The sequence below is a fragment of the Oxyura jamaicensis genome, chromosome 2, assembly GCF_011077185.1.
Source record: "Oxyura jamaicensis isolate SHBP4307 breed ruddy duck chromosome 2, BPBGC_Ojam_1.0, whole genome shotgun sequence".
Classification (NCBI taxonomy): domain Eukaryota; kingdom Metazoa; phylum Chordata; class Aves; order Anseriformes; family Anatidae; genus Oxyura; species Oxyura jamaicensis.
Genome location: NC_048894.1, coordinates 94,181,850 through 94,197,443, shown reverse-complemented (window position 1 = coordinate 94,197,443; position 15,594 = coordinate 94,181,850). Strand labels below are relative to the sequence as shown.

General features: G+C 41.8%; 1 protein-coding gene across 1 annotated transcript in view; it reads right to left on the bottom strand.

Moving 5' to 3' along the window:
- GABBR2 (gamma-aminobutyric acid type B receptor subunit 2) overlaps positions 1-15,586 on the bottom strand; it is a 483,887-nt gene extending 468,301 nt beyond the window's left edge. Inside the window, exon 1 of the mRNA XM_035318083.1 lies at positions 15,271-15,586. Within this exon, the coding sequence (XP_035173974.1) occupies positions 15,271-15,585 (315 nt within the window). The 5' untranslated portion in view covers position 15,586. The remainder of the gene's footprint in view (positions 1-15,270) is intronic.
- Positions 15,587-15,594: the final 8 nt, after the last annotated feature.

Here is a 15,594-nt window from a genome sequence, read left to right as displayed (position 1 = left end):
CCTAGTTAACTATGCCAAAAAGTCAATTATCTGTCACAGTCCTGAAAGATCTCACATTCAAAGAGCCAAGCACCTCTTTTTTCTACTTAAAAGAAAGTTAATAGGAAGGTTGTATAAGGTCACTTATGGCAGATCTGAGTTCACAACATTAATAAACAGAATCAGCTCTCTCACAGCTATACTGCCCCTGAGAGACGATTAAATCCAAGGACCTCTGCAGCTTGTCTGTAAGCAGTACTTAAAACTCTACACTATCAGAACCAGTAAGAAATATCAGAAATCTCCATGCCCCACATTTTTATTAAACTCTTACAAGCCATTGTGACATGTCTTTTTTTCCAGGGGTTGATTCAAAAGTATAATTACAAGTTCCTTGGATATTTCAGTTTGAATTGTAGAGGCCAGTGCAACAGAGCTGAAGCTTTGCAATACAAATCTATTGAAGGCTTATGTGGTGAAAAATATTTTGGAGTTACTCCTAGAATTAGAAACTAATAAAATACAATAAACAAACAAACATCCCCCTATATCTCCCCAGTCCCAGTGAAACAGAATTAAAAGCACTGTATATAAGCAAATACCAGTAGGTTTTAATTGCTGCCCACCTACACTCATATCCACTCCTTCCAGTTATTTAAGCTGAATTGTTACTGTGCATCTTTGTAGTTTTACATGAGAAAATAAGATGTGTGTATTTACATTTCCCGTAAGGTCTTATTAACAGGTAAACAAAACAGTGAGTTGTATTAAATGTAATTTACAAACCAGAAAAAAATCATAATGAGTATATACAGTTGATACATTTGTGTTATATTATTAAACATGGAAGCTATCTTCAAGTGACTTTATAGTATACGGAATCGTGTTTGTTGTATGTTGAAGCATTCAAAAATTACACAAAGTGCTTATGAACAAAATGCACAATTAAAATTACATTAGAATTTCTCCCTTGTATAATTTTCTAGAGCCTCACAAGAAGACATATAGTGCCTTCTTCCCATTATATAATGTGGTGCAATTTTTATTGGTGTAATAATGTCTAATTTTAATAACTTAATCGTAACAGCATAGTTCATGTTTAAAGGATTATAGATAAGCAAATATTTTTGATGCACTGCTTTGTAACTTCAAAATATCAAGCAATTTGCTACTGTATATGGAGAACATATACAAATATACATGTACAGAACATGTGTGTGTGTCTGAGGGCACCTGCTCCACAGCACATCTTGGATGTGGAGACAGGAGCTCAGGTCAGTGTTCTCTCTCCTTAAGATCAGGTTGGCAGTCCCATATCACACTGCTATAGGAGTCCTTCCTCTTATTTTTGTCAGAGATGTTTTGGCCAGCTGAATGGGAAGACCTTAAGAATTTATTTTTCATATATAATTTCTGCACAAAAGATAGAAGAAAGAAAAGGTCCTAGAAGAAATAGTAAAAAAAAAAAAAAAAAGTTTTTTTCTCAGATGTGAGAGTATCACAACAGATATCATCTCAACACCATTTATACCTGCCTCCACAGAAACCCTATATCTTGCACGTCCTTAGCATTTTGCCAAAGCAGAAGGCAGGGCTGTGACCAGGGCAGATCTCTCCCTGCTACCACAGCAGTGGGAAGAGAAGAAGGTGACCTACAGAGTGGTCACTGGGGAGGGCGGGAGGAGCAAGGCACCACAGGCAGTGCAGAAGAGCGGAATAACTCAGCAAGCCATGGGTTTAGGGAACACTTTCCTGGTACCTCTAAACCCTAGAGAGCCACATGTTTGCTATCCCACCCCATCTGTATGCTCTTCACTCCTGCTCCTTGCAGTTCCTAGGGCTGTAAACTCCCCGTTGAGGCCAGGCATCCATCTATCTGCCCAGACTTTTCCAGGCCATCGCGTACTGAGTTTCAGCAGAGGAGGATTGGCCAGGATGGGATCCAGCTACACACCTGCACCCTTTTACCTGCGTATCGTGGAAGGTAACCTGGAGCTCGTAGTTCCTCAGCATCCAGGAATGCCTGTGTAAGTGCTGCAGGGCCAGGCGGACAGCGGGCAGGACACCTGCCGTCAGGTTTCTGTGGTCAGTCAGGCAGCTGATGGGTGAGAGCCCAAGAAGGGAGAGGCGAGTGCGATTCAGTCCTTCAGAGCATCTGGCCTCCAGTAACACCAACAGCACCAGAACATCTACTTTCCAGTTCCAGAGAACCATCTTTCTGGGTGTTTTCTTCTTTCCTTTTTTCCTCCTTCCCCTGCAGTCCGCATCCCTGAGGAGCCGGCAAGCCTCAGACTCTTTGGTTGCCTGACATTTTGCAGTTTTCCTCTGCTTCAGTCAGCTGTGGCCTCTAAGAAAGGAGCTAATTGTTATTAAAGGATAAAGACCTCTCTACGGCTGGCTTTTCCAATTTGGACTGTAATCCTGCTCACAGCAGTGCTGTGAATCAATACTTCACAAGAATAATCTCTAGGCAAATTGCTCTGCCAAGTCTAATTTTAAACACGTGTCATTTTAAACATTTCTGTAGCAGAAATACTCATCCATAGGTGACAAATCAATAAACAAACTAGTATGATTCCTTTGAAAATGGGTATTCGAGGGACTGATCAGCAGGGTTGTGCACTGAACTCCTATTTTCAGCATTCTGTACGCAGCTGGGCAGGAAGATTGCTTCCGCTTGTTTCATCTTGCACATATCAAATTTTCAATCAGCTTCATACAGACCGAACAGAGAATACAGAGTACTGCGCATTGATGATACTTCATATACCTCCAGTGCAAAAGCTGCATTAGCTCAAAGCTATATATCCCGTGCCTGGTTCTGCTTTTCTCAAAAACACCCTTTTTTCATTAAGATCAGTGAAAGTTTTGAGCGTGCACAGAATGTTATGTCTGTCTCTCCCATGCACATTCACCTAGCTTTGGACAGGCATTTCACATACCGTCTTAGCTAGCTAAGTACTTTCATCACTGTATTGCAGCTTTCCAGGTAATAACGCAGACCATGGAATGGAGCGTGTGCTGTGTATGCAGGAATGCCAAGAGAGCAGTGCTGCCAGAGAAAATCTTTGCTGCAGGATAACCTAAACTCACGGGGGGAGAACGGAACAGATACATAACCACCACACCACAGGAGATCTAGCAGTCACAGACAACAGCCACATCTTCCTATCCCACCCATACCCAGAAAGACCCTACACATACTGGGATGCTGATACTGGAAAGGGGGGGAATGCAAGCACCAAGCCCACAGATGGGGAGGGGAGGAACATCTGGCCTGGGAGATGCTTGTTTATCCAAGGAGAAAAAAGCTCCGATTTTCTGGGCAGTCTCATTATACACACAGCTGAATAGCAAATTGTTTTGCCATCTTGTGGAAATGCAAGATTTCAAAAGAAATGCCCTGTGCCAAGCTGGGATGGAAACCCAAAACCTCAAAGGTTTTCATGACTCAATAATCTGAAAGAAAAACAAATGGAAGGGCTCATAGGCAGAAGTTTGATTTGATACAAATCAAATTTGAAATAATATGTTCAGAGCCTGGCAATTTATTTCATGAATAGTTGACATTTCAAAACAAAGTACTAGTTTGATGCAGAAAGTAAGGTTTTTTTATTTAAAATTTTCAAAACACAGTGTTTCAAAACATTTTCAGGTCAATACATTCTTTTGAAACTGACATACAACCAAAAAGCTTCAAGAGAAAAACTCCCAGTGAAGTCTAATTATAAGCATTCTAATTTATAATTACAATCTATAAACTGTGTGACATAAGGGCAGGGAAACACACGGATAAATAAAAGCAAAAAGAGCAAAATAATATTGAATAAAGAGGAAATAAATGTCTGCCTTGGGCCCAGGGAGTAGCCCCAAGCAGGAGATACGCTCAATTTATTGCTAACTGTCTGCAGTGTCTCTTCTGCCAGCTCATTCGTGCAACGGGGTGGGCAAGAAAAGAGCCCAACCAATTATTATTATTGCTCTCCGTGTATTCTCAGGCACAAACATGAGGTGACATAGCCATACCCGATGTACATCCATTGCTTGTCTTCATCACCACTACCTATAGCTACAATGCTGTACTGAGCTCTTGATGTGGGGAAGGAGATACTGCTTTTCTTCCTGTGCGAGGCAATGTCCAAATCAAATACATCAGGGTCAAAAATCATTAGGGGAATCCCCTACACAGAAATTTAGCATGTTAGCTGGGCACAAGACTAAGTAGCAGGCACTCTCTGGAAGCGCAGTCCTACGTAGCAACAATTTAATGCCACAGCTTGATAGGTATTTTCTATTCCTTATTCTTATGATTCCATAACATGATTATTGAAAACATATCTTTCAAGCATTTTTTTAAACTCAGGATGAACTTCTTCCCTGAGCAGAGGGCCAATGTAGGCCAAGATGTTGCTTAAATCCCATTTAATACCTTTCTTAGAGGCTTAGATAGGATTTTGTTGGTGAATAGTCTTTGGGCCAGCCTTCCTTTCCAGCATTATTTCAATACTGACTACACCAGGGGAGAAGAAGGGAGGAAAGCAGGATGCTTGTGCTGCCAAATCTCAGCAGCTAAGGTGCCCTGAACTGCTCTCCTCCTATGCCTAAAAGCTTTTCACCAACTCAGCAGGGAACATGGGGCTGCATGAGGTCTCAGCTTTGGTTCATATTTAGGCAACACAAAAAAATGTGATTTGAATATCCTGCTCTGTGTTCAAAACATGAATTTGCTAGCACACCTTGTTCAACCCCTGTTGCCCCTGCTGATGGATTTAAATTCATGAGAGAGAAATGGTGTTTCAGAGGCTATGAAACCATTTTCAGCAACATATAGATGGACATAAATTTTAAGAGCATGCATTTTAGGGAGCATCACCTCACTTTATAGGTATGTAAGTGGCTTCAATCTAGATGAGTGTTATTTGTTTTGCTTTGTTTTTTCTCTTTGTGCTATGTTTGGGCCTCCTTAGTAATGCTGCATTTAACCCGTAACAGGCAAAGGAACCAACAAGATAATGGACAAGTGTAGCCTCATGTAGTTTGCTTCCTGAGAGAAGCACTAATACTCTCTAACCAGATGAATATTTCTTATACGGTATTCTTATTGCTAATTAATCCCATGATATTTGCCGAAACATGTCCATATGTTTTCATTTTGATGAAGTAACTAACCATATTTGCCATATATATGATTGATCATACAGATATCATTTTCAGCCTCAGAATAACATCTCCTGAGGTTTAATACCTATAAAAGCACATTTGAATGTCCTTGTCATACCTTTGAGAAAATTCAGTTAAGAAACTATATTCAACACCCTCAGAACGTACTACGAAAGACAGCAATTGTGAAATGCTGATCTGCTAAATCAATTAACAGCATCTTGCATGCAGTTCTCAAAGTTGAAGCTGAATTTTCACAATTATTTGAAATGCTAATCATTTTAAAATTTGATTTCAGTGTCAGAAAATTAAGGCTATTTCGTTTTACACCTTGCCTTCCCTGCTGTTTGGGGGGACTTTACCAAAGGTAGATACTTGTTCTTCAGCACAGTAAGGACCACTCTAGGTTTTGCAAGAGCTAGCTTTAAAGCCTTAGGACACAACTGGTGACTAGATGACTCACTGTTGGCATCTCCATTGTGACATCTGCACAGACAAGCTGAGTAATTTTCAGCGAGGGAAACTGTAGGAGGAAACCATGCCCCCTTGTAGGAGCACAGTCCCTGAGAACTTAAAAATAAATAAATAAATAAAAATAGCATAAATGTCTTGCCTATAGCCAATGTATTTCAAAGGCAAAAGGGGAAATATTTTTTGTGTTGCCTTTTTTACCACATTATTCTCTGTCTTTATAGCATTTTAAACAGAGTTCTCGATCTCCTGATCAGTATTTCTGAACCATAAATCACTTTAAGAATTATTGGTTCATGTAAAAGGTTGACTGTACACTACATTAACTGCGTTAAAGGCTGGCTATATATTCAAGCTATATGTCACCTCTTTCCTCCCATACAAAACTTCATCCCCCTTGAGTAACACCCATTAACATTTATAGGATATTCTAATCCCAGTCTAAGATGTTAGTTTTTTCAAAGTAGGTTATCATTCACCCCTCTTGTCCCCTGTGTCTCCCATCTTGCTGCTTAATCACTCAGTGTAATTAGAGTACGGAGCATTCACATATCCTGAGAAACCACAGTAATGCATTGGAATCCATTATGATTTATTTTGGACGGCAATTCCTGTTCTTGCATCAAGACCAAGCCTCCACCTGTGCCAAGAGCAGCTCCAATATCGAGGTACCATTAGCTGCTCTAGCGTGTCTCAGCTTTTCAAGTAGCTGGCTGCTTAGCTAGAGCTATTTACCTTGCATAGTATTACCCGAATGATCAGAGTATCTGCTTCCCGCTGCCCAACCAGGACTGACCAGATTTGCTCTAAGCTAGCCAGATTTCCTCTGAAGAAGGCAAATGAAAACTGTTTGTGCCGCAAACCATAGTGTGTCGCTTCTCCTGTGTAGCCTGAAAAATCTCAGCTCAGCTCCTTTCCCCCTTCCCCAGCATTGCGGCACACAGATCAGATATCAGATTCATTTCCTTCATGCTCAACAGCAGGCTTGAAGAAAAGAGATAATATTACTAGTATATACCGCATCAGTGAGATTATTCCTCAAGTAATCCATCAAATTCTAGTGGTAGCACCTCGAGAATGAAGATGAAGATGACAAACTGTAAAAGATTCAGAAGAAAGCCACAGGAGCACACAAAAGGCTGGGAAAAAAAAAAAAAAAAAAAGAGGCAGCTCGATCTATCTAGTTTAATGCTCAGGAGGGCCTTAATCTGTACCTTGCTGTATAATAATCTAGAATGGAAAAATGATTTCTAGTAATACCAAAGTTTTGAACTCACCAGTCAAGGAAAATGTGTTCTCTACCCTTCAGTTAACTATCCACTTTAAATGAGATAACCTTTGCCAAGGTCAAGCATGCCATTTCCATAGGCTGTAAAAATCTGGTGGATGTGTGTTAGTTACCAAAATGGCTGTTTTTTAAAAAAATGTCTGATTTTTAAAAGTACCTGTACCTTGCATTTTCTTTACAATCTTTCAGATGCAATTATCTAATCCTGACTGAAGGATATTTAACTCCAATAACATTGACATCAATCCTGAAAGGAGCTGTATCCCAAAGGCTGAACAAAACTAGCATTTTATTTCACCAGGCAATCTGAAAGTTTAAAGCCAGTAACTATGAATGCCTTTGTTCTTAATTAAATGTGGCAATTCTAGCTCTCTTTCTCACAGAAGCACATTGCGTTTTCATAGGTGGGCTGGTGTGCTAAAGTGCTGAGCATCCCACTGATATTGACAGGAACTGAAAATCACTCAGTGCTTTTGGATAGAAAAGCTTCAGTTCAGAGACCTAACTTGAAACTTAAAAAAAATATATATATAAAAATAAAAAAATAATAAAAAATAAAAAAATAATAAAAAATAAAAAATAAAAGATCTGAAGCTGATACCATCAGCATTCTTTATAAGAAGAAATGATGAGAGGAGGGAAGCCTAAGTTTAAAGATCTGGAATGTAAAATGTCTTTATATTGCTTTCTTTATGTAGTGGTAGCTATTACTATTTAATTTATTTTACTATGTCACATAAAGTCTTCCTGCAACCAGTACATCCCTCCAGACTAGATCCTCACCAACATCATGGAATTCAGTCCTGCCTACAATTTCTAGAAAGGGAAAAAGTGGAAGAGAAAAAAGAAGCGGGCTCTCTCTCAGTCAACCTCCGGTAAATTATTGATATTCTGAGTTCTCCAAATTCACAGAGGTGAGGGGAAAGCAAAACTCAAGGTGTTTTTACAGAACTTAAAAGTGTTATGAAAGACCCCAGAGAAAGGCAGAGCTTAATGTTTTTATACTGTACATATATATTGAAATATTTCTATGTTATGCTGTTAAGATGCACAGGAGTGAATGTCTGAAAATCACAATGCCTGAAAAACATTACAGGCTATATTATTTACCATACGCAGTGTTAATCTGTCAAAAGCTGTCACTTTATATTGAATAACAATTGTAAAGAAAGATATGTGTTCTTTGCAAGAAAAACATTAAATTTTCCGGGAAAGCAGGAGCAGTAAACAGTGGAAAGAAAGTTAATTAACAACCCAAAAGGGGCCTCTTACTACTTTTCCCTGGAGGTTTTGGATGTAAAATGGTTCCTTGGACACCTATTGTGTGTCTGTATCTTTATGTAATTCTGGAGGTCATTGAAGCTGCAGCAGAGACTAAGGCCGATCTTAGATAAGGGGTATCAAAATCAAAATGCATAGCTGCTTGAATGAAACAGATCGAAAAAATATCTTCTTTTAAAGTGACTCTTTAATCAAAAGAAAGAAAATAAATAAATAAATAAATAAATAAATAAGATAAAGGGGTTCTGAAAATAACCTAGATAACATCATCAGCTCCTCCAGTGGCAATTGTGGAAAATGGTCTTTACATCCACAGAAAGGAAGAGGATCAGCAGAGTGTAAGCTGGAAATAGCAAAGCACCTTTAAGGGGAATTTCATGCAAATCACAGAGAAGAGTTTTCCTGGGAGGAGGATTTGGGGGATCCTGAAGACACGATTGGAGGGCTTGCTCAATCACTCATTGATTGAGGAACAGGCAGAGATCCCCAAGTGAAATATATGGCCTATATTGTAATTGCTGGCTAATCCTAATGGTCCTCTGATCTTAGAACACATTAATTATTTAAGAGAAGTACCATGGCCATAGCAGGAAACCTAAATTTTCTAATCCTATCCCTCACTTTGCTCACTTTCAAGCAATTAGTCCATTATCTGGGCCTTCATCTCTCAGGAGCCTCAGTAAAACAATTTAGATATCCTTCCTGAATTAGCCCTTATATTCTAAGATCTTTGTGACTTATTTTCAGATGGATATTTACCTTTAATCTGTTAGCTTTCATTTTCACACTCGGGAATACTTATTTGGAAAATGCTATGGATAAAATTGTCAGAGCTGAAGTCTTATGATAATGAAAAGCTAACGACATGGAAATTGGACATCAATCACTGACTTGGCGATGAGATTACACGGTTATTCCAACAGAAGAAAAAAAATAAATCTGAAAGAACAGAGTTTGCTCTTTGCTGTTTCCATGCAGCAGGCAGCATAGAACAGCCCCCAAATCCAGCAGATGTTACCCATAGCAAAATCCTCCACAAAGAGAGGCACCCCTGGCTAGCAGAAAAGGCTCTGTCATCCCTCAAGCATAAGCAGCATGGCAAGAGGAAACACCATAACTGCAGATATATTTCAGCTACTCTTAGGGGCACTTTGTTTAAGTCAGAGTGATGTTGTGGCTGAACCAGTTTGCTTCAGGAGTCAGGCTACTGGTATATAAATGCCAGAACCAGGGGACAAGGAAAGACCTAAAAATATAATTTCTTGCTCAGATAGACCCACAAATCAGACAACAGTGTAACTGGCTCCTTAAAGGCTTCAGGCTCTGTTACTGATTTAGTTCTAGGATCCCTAGCAGAAAAACAAAACAAAACAAAACAAAACAACAACAACAACAACAAAAAGTGATGTATCTGTACTGCACCCTTCTCTGCTTGAAATGGAGGTCTGGCAATGTATGGGGCTGCCAGATACCAACACACATCTCCGCAGGACTGAGTCACATCAGTATTGACTGACCTCAGTTGTACTTCTCTGCTTGCCCCAGCTGCTCCCAAAAGTTAGCTGAGCCACAATGGATCCCGGTTGTTTTCCTCTCTTAACTTCCACCATTCATCACCTAAGCCAGAATTCTGTATGCAGTGGTTCAAACCTTCCTAAGAAAAAAAAATTGATTTCTGTGGTGGCAATGGCCTCTGCTTGAGTGTCATGAAAGAATTGTTTGGTTCCCAGCCTCTGCAGTTCCCTTAAATTCATTGCTGTTCTGCCATGTGCCATGAAAATTTCTATAAAGCAATGAAATTCAAAGCAAAAACAAAGCTCGAGACACAAATGCATACATCTCTGTGCTTACATCAATAACGTGAGATGCTGATCTGTTGCCTGATCGGAAATGCCTTGACATGTGATGCTATTTGTTGTCTTCTCAAATAGTTGCATGTGTTCAACTAAAACAATGCACATATTACACTGACAACTTTTGGTGTGAATGCCATCATTAAATGCTTCTTCTAGCTCCTTCCTCTCCCTTTTCCTACCACAAATATTTATTTCACAGTTATCGCCAAGATATTACACCCCATCTTTTCCACAAACCTGAGTAATTTGCTTCAGCTGGTAACCATTTCAGAGGATAGGGTCTTCCCCCTCTTTCTGCAAATGTAAAAGGAAACTCCTTCCTGGATTTACTAAAAAATAACTTTTCCATGCTGACAAAGTGTGTTTGGCATTTCAGTCAAAAGATCCCATAACAGTGTGCATAGGATAAGTTATAGATGAAATTGCAAGACATATGCCAGAAAAAAATGATACATTGGCTTTAATTTCTTTGCAGAGATATTTAGAGAATATACATTCTGCAGGTCTGAGATCCACACCCAGAGGAGTGGGTGCCGTGAATACATGATTTCTCTCCTCTCCCCACCCACATCTTAGCATCAGTGGAAAAGCCAGCATAGAATTAACATAAATGCTTAACTTTTAGATGATTCCCTCCAAGTTTATAAAACTCAAAAGCAAAAAGAGGTTATATGCCTCAAGTGGAACCATATTGCATGGAAGTCAGAGGTGATGCTGTCTGTTTTATAATAGACGTTCATTTTATAATATACGAATGCATGTGACAACACAAGTGTGTTGTCAGCTTAATGTCTAAACTCTTTGCATATATCAGAAAGGATTAAGTACTTGGTGATATTTAAAGGTAAAAAAATTACCCCTCTACTTCAACATATACCAGACACAAGCTCATCTGATGATACAAGAACAAGTCTCCTGGTTTGGCTCTGATATGCCATGCTTCCCTGCACAAATCCAGTGGCTGTCTCCAACCTGTGCCTCCTGAGACGCCTATGCCTAGCCAGCATAGTGTGTGCATTTCTCTTGGGGGATCTGCTCATGCTCCATTCTCTTGGGGCAGAGCTGGTCAGATGGCAGCCAGGAGCTGCTTGTCCTCCTCTGAGGACCAGCCCCTGAACTCTCTTCCATGCTCCTGGGAGGATCCCTTATTTTGCACCACTGACACAAACCATCTCTCCTGTTCCTAGAATATGTTTACTGTCCTTGGCTCATTCACTGGCTCTAGTTTGCAGGAACAAGACATGAACAGACTTTACCGACACCAGTCATGACTGGGCTTTTTGCAAAAAACACTTTATTTGGAGGCCTAAGGCCTTTTTTAATGTAGAATAGCTGGTAGGAGTAACTCAGACCAGTGCATAGACATACAGCTTTCTTAAATCTCAAGAGATGGGGGGTTGCTGAAAAACACAGAGATTTTCTTAGTAAAAGAGGAAAATAAAGAGAAAGCCTATTTATAACATACCTAGATTGTAACTTCTTGTCAGATAAATTAAGCAAGGCACTTTCTATTTAATTACAGAATAGAGGAAGGCAAATATGTATTAAATGTCAAGAAGTTCACATTTTCCTTACAAGATTTTGTGTAGTCCTGTGTATGTTTCCCAGCCCACCCTTCTATGCCAGCTTGCTCTTTAAAGGTATTACAGTATGTTATTATTATATAAAGATGAGATTACATCAGGATTACTACAAGTTATTTGTAGTTATTAGAGAAAATAAAATAATCTCACCACCACAGTATGAGTTTTCTTCTCTCTTTGTAATAATATACCCCACTTAGTTCTGGAGGATTTTTTTTCAGCTTGTCAAGACTCTCTTTGATCTTCCCAAACAAATGACAGTCTCCTAACCTGCATTCACAGCTATACATGTTTAGATTCAAAACAAATTCAGCCTCTCTGTGAAACATTTGCAGCATCAATCCTAAAAGAAATCAGGAAATATATTCCATATTCAAGGGAAGATGTCCAGATGCGGAAGGGCAGATATCCAACTTCCATTAAAGCCCTTGTCTTCTTCCACTATGCCTCTTCCTCTACTTTCTGCATGGTCAGTTTTTGCCTGATGCAAATTAAATACTGTTGAAATTCATAACGTTCTCTATTAGGCTGCTTAGCTCCTTATTTTAGGGTTATTGTGCTTTTTTTCCTCCAACAGATGTGTGCCAGGATGCTTAAGTAATTATCATGTTTCCTGATTTACATGAAGTTGAGAACTGCATCAAACATGTATAGAGCTTATTTCACTGCTCTACAATAGATTTATTTGCATTTTCAGCAAACTGATGTTACAATCACGGGGACAGGAAAAAGAAGAAATATTATATCACAGTTATTGATCTAACATCATAAACTACCAAGTGCCCTTAACTTCTAGGACCTGGTCCAAAGGCCATTGGGATCAGTGAATTATTGCCATTTCTTTCAGTGGGCTTACAGATGATCACTCTTGTTTCTAAAATAACCTAATTATGGCACCATGTCCAAGAGTCTCATCTAGAGTTTGCTCCTGGTCTCACTGAAATGAACAGGACTACCTTAAGTCACTAATCTAGACCGGCCTTTGCAAACACCTATACCGGAGCTGTATTTTATTCACCAAACCTAGGCAGGAAGATCCAAACAAATAAGGATGTGCCCATGGGCTAGCAAAGTGGGGTTCACTGAACTGCATCAGTGTCACACTCCAGACACAATTTAACCACCACCAACAGCACTCAAGCCAGCAGCCTCTGCATTTGCATGTACTTGCTGTGACCCGTGGTTAGATTTTGTGTCAAAGGTACAAATCATAGAATCACAGCTGGTTGATAAAGGACTATAGGGAACTATATGCTTAATTCAGCTGAAATGTGTTGATAAACACGAGGGCTGCTGCTCATGTGCTCAAAGGGTAGCGAGTTCGCATACTGAGAAACAGTAGTCCAACTTAGAAAACCCATTGCAATTCTTCCGATGGTTGGTCAGAAAGTAAGGGCATTCTTATGCTCCATTGCACGTCAGAGATACCAAGCAAACAACATTCAGTTCAACTACCAGAAAACTGCCAGAAAACTACCTAAATAATAATAAAAGGATGCAATTTGTTCATTTTCATAGTATTTCTACAATTATTTTTCATGCTCTTTTTATTAAAGTATTACATAAAGCTGCCACACAAACATCGGTTTGTAGCAGTGGGTGATTTTGGAACTCCGTGAGGGAGATTCTGAATCATTGCCATACATTTCTGAAGCACTACAGACATATTACAATTATTTGCTCGAGCCTTTCAAAAACCCCGGGTGCTCAAGTTTTCACACTCTCTTTTCAAGAGCTGACAATGTCACGAACATCTGCAAAGTCCTGAAAGGGAGAACGTCTCCCTGGTCTGTGATTATGTAAGGACAAGGATCCAGGCCCGTCAGGCGTATCTATTTATTGGCAATCTCAGAAAAGAGGCTGAGCACCAAGCAGGCACAAGGAGTGATCTACCCTTCTGCTTCCCATAAGTGCCCAGAAGAAATAAGGTACTGTCTGAATGGAGTGAAAAAGTTTGCACTGCAACTGCATATTTAGTGGCTATTCCAGCCATTAGCCTGCTCTGTTTTGGTGCAGTCAATCCAGCGCTCCTTAGGAACGCTAAGTTATTTACTTGTCACTGTTAAGCATGCAATAATGATCCAACTGCTCTCCAAATATATATGTTCACCCAACTTAGCATTCCATAACCATCCATTTATTAATTGCTTTGAAAGCATTCAAGGATACCCAGCAAGCTGGCAACATGATCCTGATTCTTTATGTCCCTAGAGTACAAAACAATTTAAAAAATGCAGTTTTTTAAGAAACTGATACTCATTCCAGAACAATTAGGGCATTTTTTTTTTTTTCTGAATATTTTAATGCCAACTACCTTCTTCAGAACCCAAAATCTGTATTAACAACTTCAAAATGTTTGGACTGCAATAAAGCGCGGCACTTTATTGATTACAGCATTTCTGGATGAAGAGGGAAGATGTTGCCGAGGAAGATCTGCTTCCCCTGCATGTGTTATTTCTGTAACAATTCCATCCAAGGGATGGAGTTAAATAGAATAATGTAATGAAAACAGGATTAGGAGAACTGTGATTTTTTTTTTTCCCCAGCCAGTGCCTCACTTTATGAAACAGGTAATGTCATTCAGAAAATCCCCCATAATTCTTTTCATTATGATTGCAGAGTTCCCCGGGATTCATTTTTTAAGGACACAAACGACTCCTCGGGGCTTTATCCTGCCTGCATTCCCTCTGGGTACAACGAAACACGGGGGCACCACGCTTCCTCCTGAACGACATCTCCAGCGATGCCGCCCTCCGCGCCTCTCTCTGCCCCAAGGTACCTGAAGCCGTACCCCGACAAATCAAGCGCTGCCACCCCAAAACGAGAGATTTGCCTGAGGTTTTGGGGGACGGGGACCCTGCCACGGCGCAGAGCATCCTGATAGAGCCCCGCTCCCCTCGGCTTCCCAGAGCCGGAGAGAAGAGACGGGGGCTGCCTTAAATGTCACCCAGGAGGTTTTTTTTTTTTTTTTTTTTTTTTTTTTTTTCAGCTTTTTTTTCCAGCATCCCCTCTCTCTGTCGGGGGTTGTGCTGGAAAAGCAGCTGCGGCGATCCACGCGTGGCGAGTGCCATCTTCAGGAGGGGCCCGAGCCTCTCTCTCTGCCAGCGCACGGCTCCCGAAGTTGTGACCCGAACCCATCGCGGCTGGCTCGGCGGGGGGTAGGGGGGTGGGGGGGGTGCTGCCGCCGGGACCCAACTTCGCCGAGCATCCTCGGGAAATGGGGGGGGGAGGCTCGGGGCCGGGCCGAGCCGGGCCGGGGCAGCGCTCCGAGGCCGGGCAGAGGCACCGCAGATTTAACTCTTTCCTCCGAGCTCCTCCACCCGGCCCCCGGGGGGCTCCCGGGCCGGAGCATTGGGGATCCCCCCCACACACACTCCTCCGGAGCCCTGCCTCTTGCCCCGGCTGCAGGGACGAATCCATTCCGTTTTTCCCCCCAAAAAATAAACCCAGCAAGGGAAGCGGCCGGCGTGCATCTGTTGCTGGGGGGCTGGCAGGCGGGTGCCCGGGCACTTCGGGGGGGGGGGTATCAAGGGAATCGCTCCGGACAGGGCCCGCCGGCCGGCCGGGCATCCCTCTCCCCCCAGCCCCGGCCCCCCCGTGTCCGCGCTGCCCTTGCGCCCGCAGCGCCCCGGCCCTGGGCGTCGGTCCCTACCTCCGTGTCGTAGAGGCGCAGGTCCAAGAAATAGGGGTTGAGCAGGGACTCGTTGCGGATCTGATCCATGGCCAGCTGCACGGCGGGCAGCACCCCCCGGCCGATCTTGCTCTTCTGGTCCTCCTCGGACTGGCTGAGGGGCATCAAGCCCATGATGGAGATCGGCGTGGTGGCGTTGGGGGGCAGCCCGGCAGCCCCCCGGGAGCTGCCCCGCGGCCAGCCCCAGCCCGGCGGAGCCCAGCCCAGGCACAGGAGCAGCAGGAGCATGGCAGGGTTGGAGGTGGCAGCGGCCGGTCTCCGTGGAGAGGGATGCATGCTGCTGGA